We start from the raw sequence: 18,751 nt of genomic DNA, 5'->3' as shown, positions 1-18,751 counted from the left end.
CTGCTCCAGCCAAACACATACAGTAAGTACAGCACTTTACCCAAGCTGCTGATCTGGATATTGACCTCATGACTGATTTCACGGTTTTATTAAAGTATACTTTATACAGCATAAATCTCACTCACTTCAACTGTATAATCAATGTTTTTTAGTGACTTTACTGAATGCTACAACCATTACCATAAGTCAGTTTTAGAACAGCTCCATCCCTACAATAAGATTTCGATGCCCATTTTTAGTTAATCTCTGTTCCCAGCTCTGCTCTAGTAAGGCACGAATCTTACTTTCTTTTCTTTTTAACATTTTTTTTAGTTGTCAATGGACCTTTATTTTACTTATTTATACGTGGTACTGAGAATCGAACCCAGTGCCTCACACATGGTAGGCAAGAGGTCTACCACTGAGCTGCAGCCCCAGCCCATGAATTTACTTTCTGTCCTTATAAATGTGCCTTTTGGATGTCTCCTGTGAACGGGGTCATACAGTATGCGCTCACTCGTCTCTGGCTTCTTTCTCTTAGCATAATATTCCTGAGGTTTATCTGGGATGTGGTATGGGTCAGCACTCTTCCAATACCACATGGAGAAACCACATGGCATCTGCCTGCTCACCAGCCGTGGATGTCTGGGTTCCTTCAGCCTGGGACTACCACGCTTAAAGCTTCCTTGAACATTCAAGTGCAACACTTTGGGTGGACACCTATTTTCATTCCTCTTGGGGAGATCCCTAGGAGAAGTGTTGGTCATTTCACAGAACTTTTTGGAACATGGAACTTTTTGCAAAACTACCAAACTGCTGGACACAATGGCCCATGCCTATAATCCCAGCAACTCAAGAGGCTGAGGCAGGAGGATTGCAATTTGGAAGCCGGCCTCAGCAATTCAGTGAAACCCTGTCTCAAAATAAAAAAATAGAAAGGGCTGGGGATGTGGCTCAGTGGTAGAGCACCCCTAGTTTCAATCCCCAGTACAAAAAATAAATAAGAAGAAAGGAAAAGAAACAAAGAAAAGAATAAGTGTCAAACTGTTTTCTAAATTGGCATAGCTGATTTGTGAGATGAGGAAGGAGTGTCTCAGAACAGGTTCAAGATCTAGTCTGAGTTATAGGTGTGAGAATAAGGATGACTGCTGGAGTTACCATCACAATTTTCCATGAGTGGAAAGGTAACCATTTAGAGAGACTTTCTAAGAAAGGTCCTAATAGGATCTTTTTTAAAAAATAATAGTGGGGATTGAACTACATTATAGCTCTTTTTAAAAATTTTTATTTTGAAACAGGGTCTTGCTAAGTTTCTGGAACTGGCCTCCTGCCTCAGCCTCCAAGTCACTGCAATTACAGGCATGTACCACCGTGCCAGGTGCTAGGAAAGTTTGTTGGTTGGTTGCTTGGTGCAACTGGGGACTGAACCTAGGGCCTCATGCATGCTAGTTAAGCACTCTATCACTGAGCTATATCTCAGCCAGGGTATACAAAATTTTAAAGAACAGAAAATGATTCTCAATGGGGCTGGGGTTTGGGCTCAGCGGTGGAGCATTTGCCTAGTATGTGTGAGGCACTGGGTTCAATCCTCAGCACTGCATAAAAATAAACAGATAAAATAAATGTTAAAAAAAACTCTTCTGTTAAAAATAAAAAAAAGAAAATGATTCTCAAATAAAGCAACCTCCTATAGTAACATAAGAAAGCTGAAATGTTTCTTGTGATGGTCTACTGGCAATTTGTGTATCATGCTACTAAGAAGGACAGCTTCCATTTCATAACATCAACGTCATATTTCCCCCATTGCTTCTAGTTTTTCCCAGGTGACTTCTAATGCTGGTCTTTAGAGTGTTTATATGAAACATCATATTAAATTGTAACTATATCTTCCCCTTCCCCCAAAGAACGACTCTACAAGTCAGTAATGCAGTTTTCTTCTTCAGAATAATTATCTTACACAAGTATACATGTATGATTATTTCTCAAACTTGAAGTTGCTTCATCCTCTAATGGTCAAAATAGTGGATATCAAATACCTGGGTATTATGTACTAGATGTACTTAAAAGCCTGATTCCTGGAAATTTTTTTCCATGGCCAAAACTGGCTGTGAAAGTAACCAAGAAAGAAATGCAATTCTGTAGCAAGCCAAATAAAGAGCCAGGTTAAGAGAAATTAGGAATTGGACATTGGCTTGGTCTTTCTGGGAGGTTTCAAATCCTAATGTCATCAAGGCCATCTTGGGAAGTTTAGCAAGATCCTGTCTCAAAATAAAAACTAAAACAGGACTGGGGAGAGGCTGGAGTATGGCTCAGTGGTAGAGCACTTGCCTAGCATGTGTGAGGCACTGGGTTCAATTATGAGCACTGTATATAAATATATAAAATAAAAGTCCATTGACAACTAAAATACACACACACACACAAAGGGCTAGGGGAACTGGGGTTGTGGCTTAGTGGTAGAGCACTTGCCTTGCACGCATGAGGCACTGGTTTTGATCCTCAGCCCTACATAAAAATAAATAAATAAAATAAAGATATTGTGTCCATCTACATCTAAAAAAAATTTTTAAAAAGGGGGGAGCTGGAGATGTAGCTCAGTGGTAGCATACCCTTGGATTTAATTTCCAGTATTGGGTCGGGGGGAAGAATACAAGAATTAGAAAATCATAAATTTTGCCATCATCGAATTAATACAGATACAGATGACATTAAGAATTTCAATGGATATTAAATCTATGGGGTGTTTGAATAAGTGTCCCCAAAGGCCCATGTATTAAAAGCTTGGTCTCCAGCTTGTGGTGCCATTGGGAGGTGGTGAACCTTAGGAGCTGAAGCCTAGTATAGAAGGAAGTTAGGAAGTGAAGTCATTGGGGGTATATCCCTGAAAGGCGTATTGGGACCCTGGCCCTTCCTCCCTGTCTCTCTACTTTCTCTCCACCATGAAGTGAACAGGCCACATCTGCCACGTGCTACTGCCTTGACACACTACCTTGTCATAGCCTCAGAGCAACAGGGCCAAGCAACCATGTTCAAGCAACCTTTGAAACCAGAGCCAAAATAAACCTTTACTCCTGTGAGTTGACTACTCAGGTATTTTGTCATAGTAGCGGAAAGGTGACTAACACAAGGGATGAGTTTGATGAGAGCTGAATATTTGCATGATCTTTAAATGTTCACTACCCACAGTTGCTGATTTATTGTAAAGAAAAAAATAGAAGGATTCAGTGGAAAAATCAGACAAAGCTTTGACCAGGTGATCAAAATTAACATCAGTGAGGGAAAGATGGACATCATGGGACTGTACTCTGCACTTGACTCTGAGGAGGCATTGCTTCCTTGGTCTTATGGCCTTGTGCATACTAGGCAAGAGCTCTACCACTCATTGAGCTACATTCCCAACCCTGAAATGTCATTGTCCTAAAAGGCAAAGAAAGGCTGAGAAACTGGTTCAGAGTGGTGTCTGAAGAGATCTGACGACTAAAGCAATACTGGATCCTACACTATATAGCCTACTGAACAAGGAAAATAAAACACTAGGAACATAATTGAGTCAATGAACAAAGCTGGAATATGGATGGTAGATTAAATAAAAATATTATTATGTTACTCAATTTCCTTTGATATATGGTTTGGATATGAGCTGTCTCCAGAAGACTCCTGTGTTAAGGCTTGGTCCCCCATGCAGCAGCATTCAGAGGTGGGTCTTTGGGGAAGTGACCAGCTCATGAGGGCTCTGACCTCATCAGTGGATCGATTAATCCACCAACAGCTGGATGGACACTGGAAGATGATGGCAACCGTAGGCAGTAGGGCATGGTTGGAGGAAGTAGGTCACTGGAGGCATGCATTGGAAGGATATTTCTTACCCCAGTCCCTTCCTCCCCTTCCCTCCATCTCCCCTTCCCTCCATCTCTCCTCCCCCCTTTTTCTCCTCCCCCCACCCTTCCTTCCCAGCAGCCAAGTGGCTCTCCTCCATCTCGCCCTCCTGCTAGGTTGTTCTGCCTCACCTCAGACCTAGAATAATGGAGGCAGCCAACCTCAGACTGAAACTGCTCAAACTGTGAGTCTCTAAGTTGTTTTTCTCAGGTATTTTGGTCACAGCCATGGAGAGCTGACTAACACAGCTGATAACTCTGTTTTGGTTACGTAAGAGAACAACCTATTCTTAGGAAATACACGTTGATTCATTTAGTGTAAAAAAGCATGATGTAGGCAACTTTCTCTCCAGTGCTTCAGCAAAAAGTCACGTGGGGTAGGGAGGGAGAGAAAAGGAAGAAGAGAGAAGGGGGATAGGAAGAGGGAAGGAGAGGAACGGGGGAAACAAAGGCAAAACTGCTCACCACAGTTGAACCTAGGTAAAAGGTGTGAAAATGTTCTTCACACTCTTCTTACAACCTCTCCGCAAGCTTCTATATAAAGGTTTAAAAAGATGTATTTTACTGAGCAAACAAAATTAACTTTTAATAATAAGAACCAGATGAGTGGTTGCATTTTAGGGGAAAATCAACTGGTAGGAAAATAATTTGAGGAAAACTTCTAGAAGCAGGAAATTTCTTATATTTTGATCCAACTGGCAGTGACACAGGTACATAATGTAAATGCAAATTTTAAAAATTCAACTAGTTTTACATTTCAGATTTTGGGGCTTTGCTCTATATAAATCACACCTTAGCACACAAGACAAAATAAAAGAAGAAGAAAATCCATCTTATGCTTCTTAAGTGGGCTGAAGAAAACATGAAAAAATAGTGTTACTTATTTTTAACAAGAGGAAAGGACATCTGATTGGAGATTCTCCCTTTAATTTCTTCTGCTGTTTTTATTTTTAAACTCTGCCCACTCCTAAAATTCCCGAAATTACCTGAGTTCTTTTTAATTTTATTAAAAAAAAAAGAGTTTGGTGGTACACTCCTTGACTATCATATGGGAGCCCCCAAGTTCAATTCCCAGCACCCAAAAGGAAAAAGAAAAACAAAAGAAGGAAGAAAGCAAAGAAGAGAAAAACCACTGCAACTGCTTAAGAATTATTACTTTTCTGGGGCTGGGGCTGGGGCTGGGGCTCAGCAGTAGCGCAGTTGCCTGGTATGTGTGAGGCACTGGGTTCGATTCTCAGCACCACATATAAATAAATTAATTAATTAAATAAATATCTATCAACAATTTAAAAATATTTTTTAAAAATTTAAAAGAAAAAAAAATTTTTTTTCTGCTATAAATCCACACATCTCTGAGTTATATCACTCAAAAGTATATTCCAAACATGATTGATAGGTCAGGGAAATAGCTCATGGGCCAATTCATGAGTCAGGTAATGGCAGACAGCTCACTTTCACACACTGGTTCCTGCTGAAAAGAGGCTGTTGAGCTGTTATAATGTTAAAACTCAACTATCAGAAGTATCCAACAGTCTAAAACACTAGAAACACTTCCATTAGGAGGAAATCAAGAATTTCTTTTCTATTTCCTTTCTGAAAGATCTTGGGATAGTGTTGGGTGTGGCAAGGTTCACAGCTAGACTCCACAGACATTGCAGGCAAGGGTGGCCAGTGAGCTTGCCGGAGAACTTGTTACAGAACATCACTCAGTTGGAAGGGCGCCATTTTGTTTTCCCATCTTTCTTCTTCCTGATGCCTGGAGTAAGAACACAGACAGTGGGGCGAGCTGTTGAGTGCGCAGATGGTTGTAGTTATAATGTGACCATGAGATGGACTTGAATATGAATGCCTTGTGCTATTGATGGAGAAGAAAGCAAGTAGGGATTTGGGGTCTTGTAACTATAGAGCTATCTCACAGTAGTCCTGAATTATCTACCTCTATGTGGGATTAAAACAAACTGGTATCATCTTAAACAATTGTTATTTTGGGTTTAAATCCTGCAAGATGCACCCTTATTGAACAACTCTTTTTTAACATTGTTATTTCTTCCCATAAAAAGTACTGAGATAATAACCTCCACTAAAAAACCGAGGACAGTGCCCATCAGAGGATGAACAAATAAACAAAATGTACCATGTACATTCCATGGAATATTATTTTAGCCTTAAAAGGAATGAAACTCTGATGTATGCTACAACATGAATAAATATTAAAAACATGAAGCGACATGAAATAAGCCAGACAAAAGAACAGTTATTGAATGATTCTACTCATAAGAGGTATCTAGAACATGCCAATTCAGAAAGACAGAACGGAGGATACGGATTACAAGAGAAGGGAAGAATGGGAAATGATTATTTAATAGGACAGAGTTTCATTCGGGGAAGATGAAAAAGTTCTGGAGATGGATCCGTGGATGGAACATTGTACCATGATATGGACTAAATATCACTGAATTATTCATTTAAAAATGGTTAAAAATGTGTATCTGTTTTTGCTTTAAGAAAAAAACTTTAAGAAAAAAAGCACAGGACAGCATCAATCACATCATTCATTCCTTCTATCATATTCAGAATAAAATCCGAATTTGCCACCAAACGAGGCCTACAAAGCCCTGCCACTCTGGCTTCCACCCCTCTCTCCAGCCTAATTGTACCTCTGGGTTTTGGGGGACTGCACGCAGCCTCCTTTCTGTTCTTCAGCACTGGCCTTTCCTGACCCCTTTCCCTTGTTCCTTTCCCTCCCTCTCCTGGGGGCATTTTCCAGTTCTGGCTGATGCTCTCAGCCTTCAGGTCTCAGTCCACAGCCCTCTTCTCAGAGAGATCCTCCTTCAAGCAGCCTCCCCAGGTCTGTTTGTCTCTGTCTCTGCTGCTGTGTTCATTTCCTTCCCAACACTTATTGCAAACAGTAATTATTTTTTACATATTTATTGTCTGCCTTCCCCACTAGTACCAAGCCCCATGGTGGCTTCTTGTCTTGGTTTATGTTCACCCTGAGCACAAGCATACTTGGTGGTACAGAGTGAGCCTTTGATAAATATTTATTGAATAAATGATAAATATGTAAAGAGCTTTCAAGTGTCAAGGAATCAGACTTAATTGCATTTTTAACTATGTTAACCTTGCATCTAAACATTTATTTTGAAGTTAATATTCTAATAAAAAATAATAGCTCTCACTGCCCTAGTTAGTTTCACATTAATGATTTTTACAAGACTCTTTCCCACATAGAAGTATAATGTAAAAATATAATATAGGAGAACTTATTTCCCTTGTATTTATTATTATTATTTTAAACACTTGGAAGAATTAGATACAAAAGACAAAGATATTTCTTAAGTTCCTTTGCACAAAAATGATGAAAAAACAAGGATCATGGAAAAAGAAATTACACATACTTCTGACTAAATAGTTTCCAGAGCAAAGTAGCTCCTTTGCTACAAGTTAAAAAAATAAATGAATAATAAATCCCTGAATTATAATGGGTCTGCACAGACAAAAAATCCCTGGAAGCCAGGCATGGTGGTACACACCTGTAATCCTAGGGTCTCAGGAGACTGTGGCAGGAGGATCACAAGTTCAAGGCTAGCCTCAGCAATTTAGCAATGCCCTAAGCAACTTAGCAAGACCCTGTCTCAAATAAAAAATAAAAAGGGCTGGGGATGTGGCTTGGTGGTTCAGTCCCCTGGGTTTAATCCCTGGTGCCAAAAAAAAAAAAAAAAATCCTGATGTAAGAAAATTGAAGTTCCATATTAAGATTCTGAAATATAGAGAGAGCCTTAATTTTTGCATACAAGCTACATGATAATTTTACCATTTTTAACAAAAGTGACCATCTCAAAATTATATGGCCCAATGGCAATCCCTATTGGACAAAACTACAAAATGAAAGGAATTCAGTCTATGATTCCCCTTGTCTATTCTCAGGGATTCCAGTGCCCCACCCATGTGGCAACCTGCTCTGAGCTGTGTCCTAAGGTAGCATTTCATCATCCTGCCCCAACTGAAACCTACCTTATCCCATGCCCAATCCATTAAGCTACCATTATAAACAGAAAATCTAATAAATTAAACCATCTTGGTGAGCTAAGGTGGGGGGAGTGTTTATGGGTCAATAGAGTGTCCACTAACCTATGTGTTGACAGTGGCTTTTTTAAGATAACACCTTAATAGGAAGATGTGGCTGCCTGGCTTTCATAGTGGCATAAAGGTAACACGGGAGGAGAAAAAGTTTTCTAAGGGGGTTGGGGTTGTGGCTCAGTGGTAGAGGGCTCACCTAGCATACATGAGGCACTGGGTTCGAGCCTCAGCACCACATAAATGTAAAATAATGATATTGTGTCCACCTAAAAAAATTAAGAAGAGGCTGAAGTGCATATGGAACATTAAAAGAGGGGAGGAATGGCAGGAGTTTAGATACATATGTCTGGAACTCTGGAGAGAGATCTGGGCTGGAAAGAACAAACTGGAGGGTGTGGTTACCTGAGTGGTAACTACAGCCACGGAGCACAAGTTCCTAACAGAGATGATCACTCCTCTTCCTTTCCACTGGTGCCCTCTTGGTCTGACTTACTCCCAGGGCCTCCCACTGGGTCACACGAGGCCTGACAGCATCCAGAGCCCTCAGTCCTGCTGTTCACTCCACCCCTACTCCATCCCACCACAGGACCTCCAATCTTCTGGTTCTCCAGCTTTGCAGACAGGATCCTTGCCATCGGGTCTTCAAACTGCCATTCTTTCTGCCTGAAAAGCTCTTCCTCTAGATGTCCACATGTCTGCTGCCTTATCTTTTTTAAGGCTCTATTCAGATATCACCATCTCAAAAAGCCCTATTCTGAGCATATTTCTTTAAACTCTCCCTCTCCCTCAAGCTACCCCCTACTCTATTTTAATAATTTTCTAAAGCATTTATGAGCTTCTAGCTTTTATAATAATTTCATGTTGTTATATGTATATTTATACTTTTCTCAAAGAGCAGGCATGATTTTCTTTTTCTGTTTTCTACATTAATATATCCTACGGACCTAGAACAGTGCCTGGAAATTAGCAGGATCAAAACAGATCCTCTGGGGGAGGGGGTATGGGATAGGAAGGATAGTAGAATGAATCGGACATTATTACCCTATGTGTATATATGATTATGTGGCTGGTGTAATGCTACATCACGTACAACCAGAAGAATGAGAAGTTAGACCCCACTTCTATATACTGTGTTAAATGCATTCCACTGTCATGTATAACTAATTAGAACAAAGGAAAAAAAAAAAAGACAGATCAGCTGAATGCTAACTGAAATCTAAGAAAGAATTCTGAGGAACTCTAACAAAGGCATTGGGCAGAATTTCCAAAAGGAGTCAGTAGCGCACACATGTAATCTCAGTGACTCAGGAGGCTAAGGCATGAGGATCACAAGTTCAAGTCCAGCTTGGACAACTTAGCAAGACCCTATCTCAAAGATAAACATTTTTAAAAAGGAGCTGGGGATGTAGCTCAGGGCTTGCCTAGCATGTGGGAGACCCTAGGTTCAATTCCCATTACTGCAAGAAAAAATAAACAAAAAAGGTCAAATGGTAAATATGTTAAGCTTTGTGAGCCATAAAGTCTCTCTCATGACCATTCAATTTAACAAATGTAAGAAACCAACCATAATTACTATATAAATGAATATGAATACCTGAGTTCTAATAATACTTTACTGGCAAAACAAATATATGAAAAAAATGTTCAACATCATTAGAAATAAGGGAAATGTAGATCAAAACCACACTGAGGGACTGGGGCTGTGGCTCGGTGGTAGAGCACTGGCCTAGCATGTGTGAGGCCCTGGGTTCAAGACTAAGAACCACACATAAATAAATAAAATAAAGGTCCATTTACAACTAAAATATATGTTTAAAAAAAACACATGGATATTTTATCTCATACCAGTCAGAATGGCAGTCACCAAGAACACAAATACTAATAAATGCTAGAGAGGATATGGAGAAAAAGGAACATTCTTACACTATCGATAGGACTGTAAATTAGTATAACTATTAAGGAAATCAATATGGAGGTTCCTCAAAAGACTAGGCATGGAACTACCACATGACCCAGCTAGACCACTCACTCCTTGGTATTTATCCTGAAGAATTAAAGTCATTGTACTATAGCAATACAGGCATGCCCATGTTTATAACAGTACAATTCACAATAGCTAAATTATGGAACCAACCCAGATGCCATCAGTAGATGAATGGATTAAAAATTGTGGTATATACATACAATGGAGTCCTACTCATCCATTAAAAAGAATGAAATTATGACATTTACCAGTAAATGGATAGAAATGAACAATATCATGCTAAGTGAAAATAGTCAATCAGAAACCTGAAGGTCGAATGTTTTCTCTCACTTGTGGTAGCTAGAGTAAAATGGAGGGAAGGAGAGAACCAATCAAATATAAATAAATAAATATAAATAAAGAACCAATCAAATATAAATCAGATGAGAAAACTTCAAAGCCCTGCATGCCTAACAAATTCTTTCAGACATGGGTGCTGATGTTTCCCAGCACATTTAAAAGAAAAATGCTGCTGGGAATGGTGGCACACACCGGTAATCCCAGTAACCCAGGAGGCTGGGGCTGGAGGATCACAAATTTGAGGCCAGCCTTAGCAATTTAGTGAGACCCTAAGCAACTTAGCAAGACTCTGTTCAAAATAAAAAATAGAAATGGCTAAGGATGTGCTTCAGTGAATAAGCGCCCCTGGGTTCAATTCCTGGCACAAAACAAAACAAAAACCCTACATCCAAAAGCTGCTTTTTTATTTTATTTTTTTAAACTAGAGAAATTACCACTAAAGTCAGATGATATGGAAAGGATGCCAACTATCTCTCCTCCTACTTAACACCATATTGGACATATCAGCCAAAGCAATTAGACAAGTGGAAGTGATTTGAAGCACAAGAATAAGAAAAGAAGAAGTAAAATTAGCTTTCCTTACCGATGCTATGAGACCATGCATTCAAAACACAAGAGGGTAAATGGTAAGACTAAAACAATAAAATAATTCAATAATAGAGCAGGATATAAAAGTAACAGAAGTCAACAGCCTCATACAAAACATAAACAGAAGGGGTAATAAAAGCAAAAACTACATTTACAACAGGAACAATAAAGACGAAATACTTAGGTACTAATAAAAAAATGTGCAAAGACTACATGAGAAAATCTTTAGATTTCATAAAAAAATGTAAGGGGAGACTTGATGGAAAGATACCCTGTTTTTGGAAAGTAGGACCATCGTAAAGATGTCACTTATCCCTAAATTATAAATTTACTGTAGTTTCAATATGCAAAAGGCACTCTTATGTTTCTATATCTGGAAAAGTTGATTCTAACCTTCAAATACACTGCATTTTAAAAAAATAAAGCACACAAGAATAGTCAGAAAAAGCAAAGAAAGAAAGGCAAAGAGAGGAAAATTAACCTTGATAAACATTAAAACAAACCAATGGTACAGAAAAGACACAGAGACAAACCCACGTAAATACAGTTATCTCACACTAGACAAAGGCGCCAAAACCACACATTGGAGAAAAAGATAGCCTCATCAACAAATGGTGCTGGGAAAACTGGAAATCCATAGGCAGCAAAATGAAACTAAACCCCTCTCTCTCACCACGCACAAAACTCAAAGTGGATCAAGGACCTAGGAATTAGACCAGAAACCCTGTGCCTAATAGAGGCAGATTAGGCCCTGACTTCCTTAACAAGAAAACTAAAGTGCAAGAAATAAAATCATCAATCAATAAATGGGATGGATTCCAACTAAAAAGCTTCTTCTCAGCATAGGAAATAATCAATGAGGTGAAGAAAGAGCCTAGAGAATGGGAGTAAATTTTTGCCACACATATGTCAGATAGAGCCCTTATCTCCAGGATATATAAAGAACTCAAAAAACTTAACATCAACAAAACAAACAACCCAATCAATAAATGGGCTAAGGAGCTGAACAGACACTTCTCAGAAGAAGATATACAATAGATCAACAAGTGCATGAAAAAATGTTCAACATCTCTAGCAATTAGAGAAATGCAAATCAAAACCACTCTAAGATTTCATCTCATTCCAGTCAGAATGACAGTTATCAAGAATACAAACAACAATTAGTGTTGATGAAGATGTAGGGAAAAAGGCACACTCATACATTGCTGGTGGGACTGCAAATTAGTGCAACCAATCTGGAAAGCAGTATGGAGATTCCTTAGAAAACTTAGAATGGAACCATCATTTGACCCAGCTATCCCACTCCTTGGTCTATACTCTAAAGACTTAAAAACAGCATACTACAGTAATGCAGCCACTTCAATGTTTATAGCAGCACAATTCACAATTGTTAAACTGTGGAAGCAACCTAGATGCCTTTCATGATGAATGGATCAAGAAACTATGGTACATATACACAATGGAATATTACTCAGCATTAAAAGAGAATTAAATAGGGCTGGGGTTGTGGCTCAGTGGTAGAGCACTTGCCTCACACGCATGAGGCACTGGATTCAATCCTCAGCACCACATAAAAATAAATAAATAAAATAAAGATATGTGTCCATCTACAACTAAAAAGTATTTTTAAAAGAAGGGAATAAAATTATGGCAGTTGCAGGTAAATGGATGGAGTTGGAGAATATCATGCTAAATGAAATAAGCCAATCTCAAAAAACCAGGGGCCAAATGTTTTCTCCGATAAGTGGATGCTGGTCCATATGGGGGAGGGGGGCATGGGATAAGAGGAAGAACTTTGGATGGGGCAAAGGTAGGGGGAGGGGGCAAAGAGGTAGGAAAGATGTGGAATGAGACAGACATCATTACCCTAGGTACATGTATGATTGCACAAAGGGTGTGAATCTACTTCATGCCAAGTCAGAGAAGTGAAAAATGCTGTCCCATTTGTGTACAATGAATCAAAGAGCTTTATACTGTCATGTATGACTGATTAGAACTAATAAATTCATTTTTAAAAACATTAAAACATATTTTAAAGGCTCTATAATTAAAACTGTGTAGTGCTGAAACATAAATAGACAAGTCTAGTAGGAAAGAATAGGAAGTCCAGAAATAGACCTAAGTGTGCATGGAAATCCAGCATAAGACTATATACTCAGGATAAATTCCCAGAAGTGAGGTTGGGGGCACAAAGGGTAAAAGTAGCTATTTTTAGATGGTATCAAATTCCCCTCCATTGGGACTGTTCTCTCTTGCATTCCCACCAGCAAATGAGAATGTCTGACCCACGGTATATGTTGTCAGGCTTTTGATTTTTTTTTCCCCCTATTTAATAGCTACACTGGTATCTTAGTGAAGTTTTAATTTGCTTTCTCTTATTATGAGTGAAGCTTAATAACTTTTAAGTCTTTTATATATTTTTATGTGTTTCTTTTATTAAGATACAGTTTGTACATAATAAAATGTACAGATCTTAAATGTTTGGTTTAATGAATTTTGACAAATACCTCTGTGTAACCACCCTGGAGACAAGATCTAGAACATTTCCACCATTCCAGGAAATCCCAGTATGCTCCTTTCCAGCTCCAGCTGCTCCACAAGCAGACACTTTCTGAGCTCTAATATCACAGGTTAGTTTGACTTGTCCTTGGACTTTGTATAAAGGAACTGTTTGGAGACGTGTAGCTGATTATTTCGTGCGTCCAATTCTTTGGCTCAACGTAATTTTTAGGGCTCACCTATGTCGTGTGTTGAGCATTAGCTCCTTCATTTTTTATTACCAAGGAGAATTCCATTCTGTGCACATAATACAATGCTTGCAAAAATTAATTCTTTCCTTTTTTTCTTTTCCCACAGAGACCACTCAGGCAGCACCCTCCTCTTCTTGCTCCCGCAAAAGGAAGGAAAGAACAATCATCAGTGACAAATGGCAGCTGCAGCAAAGCAACACCAAGAGCAGGCTTCATCCTGGAGAGCGAACACTGCACCCCCTCCTCAGGCTCACTGTGCTCTTTGCATTCTGAGAAACTACTCTGATAAGGAATGATCCCTGAAGATACAGTCTTCAAAACTGATTTTTATCTTCTTTTATTTTCTTACTGTTGAAGTACCGAACTGCAAATATGGAAAGGGAGAAAAATAGAAAGAATCCTGAGGTTTTGGATTAGAATGGTAGCAATCAATACAAATTCATAGTTTCTAACATAGAGTAGCTGTAGATATATCTCTGTGTGTGTATGTACATATATACATCTATTCCCTAATCCTGTCTTCTGATATAGCTTGGGAGCAGCATCATTCCAACAGTAATGAGCACACCCACCACCTATACCTTGGTGTCTTACTCTGTTTCTGTTGCTATGACAAAAATATTTGAGAGCCAGTAATTTATAAAGAAAAGAGGTTTATTTAGCTCCTGGTTCTGGAGCTGAGAAGTGCAAGAGCATGGTGCTGGTGAGGGCTGTCTGGCTGAATCACAAATGGCAGAGGGTGTCCCATAGTGAGTCAGCACGAGTCTGCTAGCTCAGGTTTCTCTTCCTCTGCTTATAAAGCCATTAATGCCTTCAGGGGGGCTCCACTCCCTGGCCTCATCTAATCCTGAGTACCTCCCAAAAACCTTACCTCCAAATAACATCAGCATGTGGCTTTAGGGATTAGGTTTCCAACACGTGAGATTTTAAAGACACAGAGCACTTGGTATCCAGATACCATTCTCTACGAAAAAGAATCAAGGCTCCCTGAACAAATGAGTAATTCCAGGGTTTGGGATGATGATGGTACCAGGATAAGTCTGGAACATCTTCAGACAGTAAGGACACCTGCAAGAACCAACATGGCTATCTCAAAAGGACAGGGGTGCCAATCTGCAAGGGCCCTTGGCCACATTTTGGTCAATATGAACACCAAAATGAATAGACAGGAATATATTACAGTGTGTTGGGTTATTGTTGCTAATTGTTACTAAAATTGCAAATGTTAGGGAAAGCTTTTTTAAAATAGACTACCAATGAATAAATGCAGAATAAATGATAGAAAATCACCATTTTACAACCACCACAGTAATAACTGATTCAAGCAAAAATCACCATTGGGCAGAAGGTTTGAGACAACAGAATTTTCACAGGATCTCATGCAGATTTCTTATTAATTATACAAGAAAAACGTACTGCGTTATTGGTGGGCTTGGCAAGCACAGTCCTAACCAAGTGATCAAAGCTAACATCTCCAAATGATCATGCACACTGATATCATGTACCCCCGGGGGAAGCACTGAGGAGTACGGAGCATTCCAGCCAAAGATGTTGGTGCTAATCACAAGGAAAGAATCACTGAGTTCCAAATAAAGGCACATTTGGCAAAACAACTGGAACTTAGGCTCCAAAAATATCAGTGGTATGGAAGACCAAGAGAGAAGAAATAAAGAAATAAGACAACTAAATGCAACCTATCAATAAAAGAGCAGGAGGAAAAAACACATACACCATCAAAGACCTACTGACGTGGGAAAATCTGAGTAGGGGCTATATGTTAGAGAATGATATTACATTATTGTTGAAAACGTTGGCTTTGTTAATTATGTTGTGGGTGTGTGGGAAAATGTCCTTGTTCTTCAAAAATATATGCTGGAGGCAAGGCATAGAAGTATATGCTTGTAACCTAAGAGACTGGGGAGGCTGAGGCAGGAGAATCACAAGTTCAAGGTCAGCCTGGGTGACTCAGCAAGACCCTACCTCAAAAATAAAATAAAAATGGCTGGGGATGTAGCTCAGTGGTCAAGCACTTGCCTAGTATGCATGAAGCCCTGGGTTTAGGGCCCAATCGCAGAGAAAGAAAAAAGGACAGTAAGGACACCTGCAAGAACCAACATGGCTATCTCAAAATACATGCTGGAATATTAAGGGGTGCATTATCATCAGTCCTACAATTAACTCTTAACTGGTTTAGAAAGTAAAATTACTGGGTGCTCCTCAGCCTGACCTCAGAGATGTAAGTGCGTCATTTAATTTTGAAATACTTGATGTGGGGGTGGGTTCCATAATCTTAAGGTGATTGACTTCAAATGTAATAAATCATGCAGGAAACACTGCATGACTTCAAATTTAAAAAAAGTAATGGAAATGTTTTTTATATTGTTTGGTGATGCATAGCTGATTTTATATTGATTGTATTGTTTGTATACATATAAAAATGGATCAAACAGCATATTTCAAATATGTGCATTTTTCTGTATTTTAATTTTACCTCAATAAAGCTATGGGGGAAAGTTTTTTTTTAAAAAAAAGTAAATATGTGTTTTGTGTATTTCTTCATATATATGTATACATATATATGCATAAAGTATATATATATATAAAAGTAAATATATACGTTTTGTGTGATTCTTCATATATATATATATATATATATATATATATATATATATTCCTATCGTATATATAAATATTTATACACTCATACACATTTGGAAGAGAGAAAGAAAGTAAATATGGTAAAATGCTGACTGTTGACTCTGAAGGGTAGTGAGTATTGCTGGTACAATTTTATTTTCAATTTTCTATAGGCTTGAAGTTTTTCCAAAATAAACATAGAGGGAAAAGCATTATTATAACACTAAATGGATACTACAGAATTCATAAAATGTTTTTCATTTAAAACAAGAAACTTCTAAAAGAAGTTTAGATGGAGCGGGATGTGGTAGTGTACACCTGTAATTCCAGTGAATCCCAGCAACTCAGGAGGCCGAGGCAGGAGGATCAAAAGTTTGAGGCCAGCCTCAATGACTTTGCAAAAAATAAAAAGGGCTGGGGATGTAGCTCAGAGGTAGTAGGCTCCTGATAGAACCCCCAATACTGATAAAAAAGAAGAGGAAGAGGGTAAAGGAGATGTTTAGACTGACTATGGCTACTTTGAGTTATGATCCTCGAGTCACAGGAAATAAAAACTTATTATCTTCAAAGCTATTTCAAGATGAAAGGTGCTTTAACGAGGAGGCATGAGAAGCTCTGTTCTTGGACAAAGGATGCATGCCTTCAAGGCTGGCCAGCTGCCCAGGTTGGTTAGAGCAGGTCAGGGGCAGGGCTGGAGCAGACCCACTTCTCTGGCAGTAGCAACCATACCTCAAGGAACTACCTCCTCTCACTAGATGGGTGTTTGCTGTAGATGCCAATCATGAGACTCTGCCTCCTGGCCAAAGGATGGACAAGTAACACACGACGGGCCAACAATGTCCCCTACTCCCTGGTCACAGGGCTCAGCCCCCAGAAGGGCAGGAGGCCCAGGCTGGACCAATCAGGTTCCTACCCTCCTGTTTTATTTATGGCTGCCAGGAGGTATTTGACTTATTTATGGATGCTCTTACTTTCCCCTGGGATCCTCCGGGCAGAATGATGCAAACCTGGAGCTGTCTGTAACCAGCAACCAAGAATCCAAATTATTACAGTGAGCAGCTGTGCTGTTCTGCCTGGCGACTGCCGGCAAAAAGAGAAGCAGTCCGCTTTGCTTCACAGGTCCTCGGTGTCAGCTCCTTTAAGAGATCTCTGGCTCCTGGTCCCCTGGTTCTAAGTGACAGCACCATCTTATGTCACAGACTGAACTTCACTTCGTAGGCCATGGTGTAGATGCGTGTGTGCATGAAGCCCTCTGCCAAATGTCTGCTCAAGGCCCTGCCTTCTCTTCCGTCATTCATTCTTTCCATAAACATGGAAGGTCAACTCTAAGACATCGAGCCAAGTGCTATAGCAGAGTGCTTTCCGACGTCACACTGGCTGCCTAAAATGTCCCCAAAGTCAAAAAATGCCGCTCTCTGGGCCCAGTCCCCAGAGATTTTTGCAAGAGATTCAGTGTGCTTAACAAGTCACCCAGGAAATATGTCTGCCTCTTGTGGTTTAGGAAACAGCGCAGGGGCAGGCAGAGGTATCAAGGTAAATGTGGCTCCAATTGGTTTCACAGGGTGCGTTGAGATTAGTGGGGAGGAGAAGGCCATTCCACTAATCTTACAAGGTCTTTACCCAGCTCTCTTGTAAAAGCCCATGTGTTCGCCCAACCTTTCAGAACTGTGTTCTCAGCCAGCAAGAGAACATTTGATGGAGCCGAAAAAAGCTCTACGTGACCTTTTTGTCAAATCAGAGTGTGCCATTTATAGTAACCTTGTGGATAAAAAGCATAGTGTATTGTAGTAATTGTGACTATCGTTCACTGGCTACCTGCTACATGCCAGGGGACGTAATAACTGCTTGAGGTACATTCTTATTTAACCCTCTAAGAACCCTGGGAAAGTAGGACTGTTATCCTTATTCCACAGATGGGGAACCAAACTTAGGGGGGTTAGTACAATCTTTGGGTTTCATCCCATCCCCAGTTCTGAGGTTCAAACCCAGGGCCACAGGCAAATGTTCTCCTTGGGATTTTCTTTTTTTAACGTGTTTTTGCAAGTGATTATTAATATGCATCAATTAAGTTGCAAGATTTCCCCTCGTATGCCATTTATTTGACAAATATTGCACATCTAGTATGTGCATAGTCCCTGCCAGATGTTATAGAAAGGATTTTAAAATATCACAAATAACTCTTCTTTGTAAGGTGCAACTAATTTGGTTTGGAAGGATGACCTAAGGAGAGTTTTGACATTCATTTGCAGTAGTTATCAAACTGCAATTGGGCTTAGACTTGTGCAAGTCTCTGCTCTTCCTGAGCCCCTCGGAGTGAGACTCCATAGATTCCATTTTACTAGTCTTTGCATTCCTAGCACATAGTAAGTGCTTACTCAGGGCTGGCTAAATCACTGAACCAGTAAGTTAGAAGATAACAGGCATGAACAACATCCAAGTCCTTTCCTTATTCAGATGCCAAGGATTTAGTGCCATTTGCAAATGAATCTATACCCAGCAAAGAAAATAGCTATTAGCTA

General features: G+C 39.5%; 1 protein-coding gene and 1 non-coding gene across 8 annotated transcripts in view; one reads left to right on the top strand and one right to left on the bottom strand.

The window, feature by feature from the left end:
- The window catches only part of Itpr1 (inositol 1,4,5-trisphosphate receptor type 1), a 391,805-nt gene extending 375,674 nt beyond the window's left edge, over positions 1-16,131 (top strand). For all 7 annotated transcript variants that reach the window (XM_058572993.1, XM_058572995.1, XM_058572999.1 and 4 more), the window contains one exon: positions 13,702-16,131. In XM_058572993.1, coding sequence (XP_058428976.1) covers positions 13,702-13,881 — 180 coding nt within the window. In that variant the 3' untranslated portion in view covers positions 13,882-16,131. The remainder of the gene's footprint in view (positions 1-13,701) is intronic.
- LOC124079883 (small nucleolar RNA U3) lies at positions 13,704-13,910 on the bottom strand. Its single transcript, XR_006847498.1, has one exon. It is a non-coding gene; the product is annotated as a small nucleolar RNA U3 (small nucleolar RNA).
- Positions 16,132-18,751: the final 2,620 nt, after the last annotated feature.

The sequence above is a fragment of the Marmota monax genome, unplaced genomic scaffold, assembly GCF_021218885.2.
Source record: "Marmota monax isolate L192 unplaced genomic scaffold, Marmota_monax_Labrador192_F-V1.1 WCK01_AAM20220418_F8-fsc00028, whole genome shotgun sequence".
Taxonomy (NCBI): Eukaryota; Metazoa; Chordata; class Mammalia; order Rodentia; family Sciuridae; genus Marmota; species Marmota monax.
Note: the sequence above shows the minus strand (reverse complement) of the source record. Positions and strands in the feature narration are given on the sequence as shown.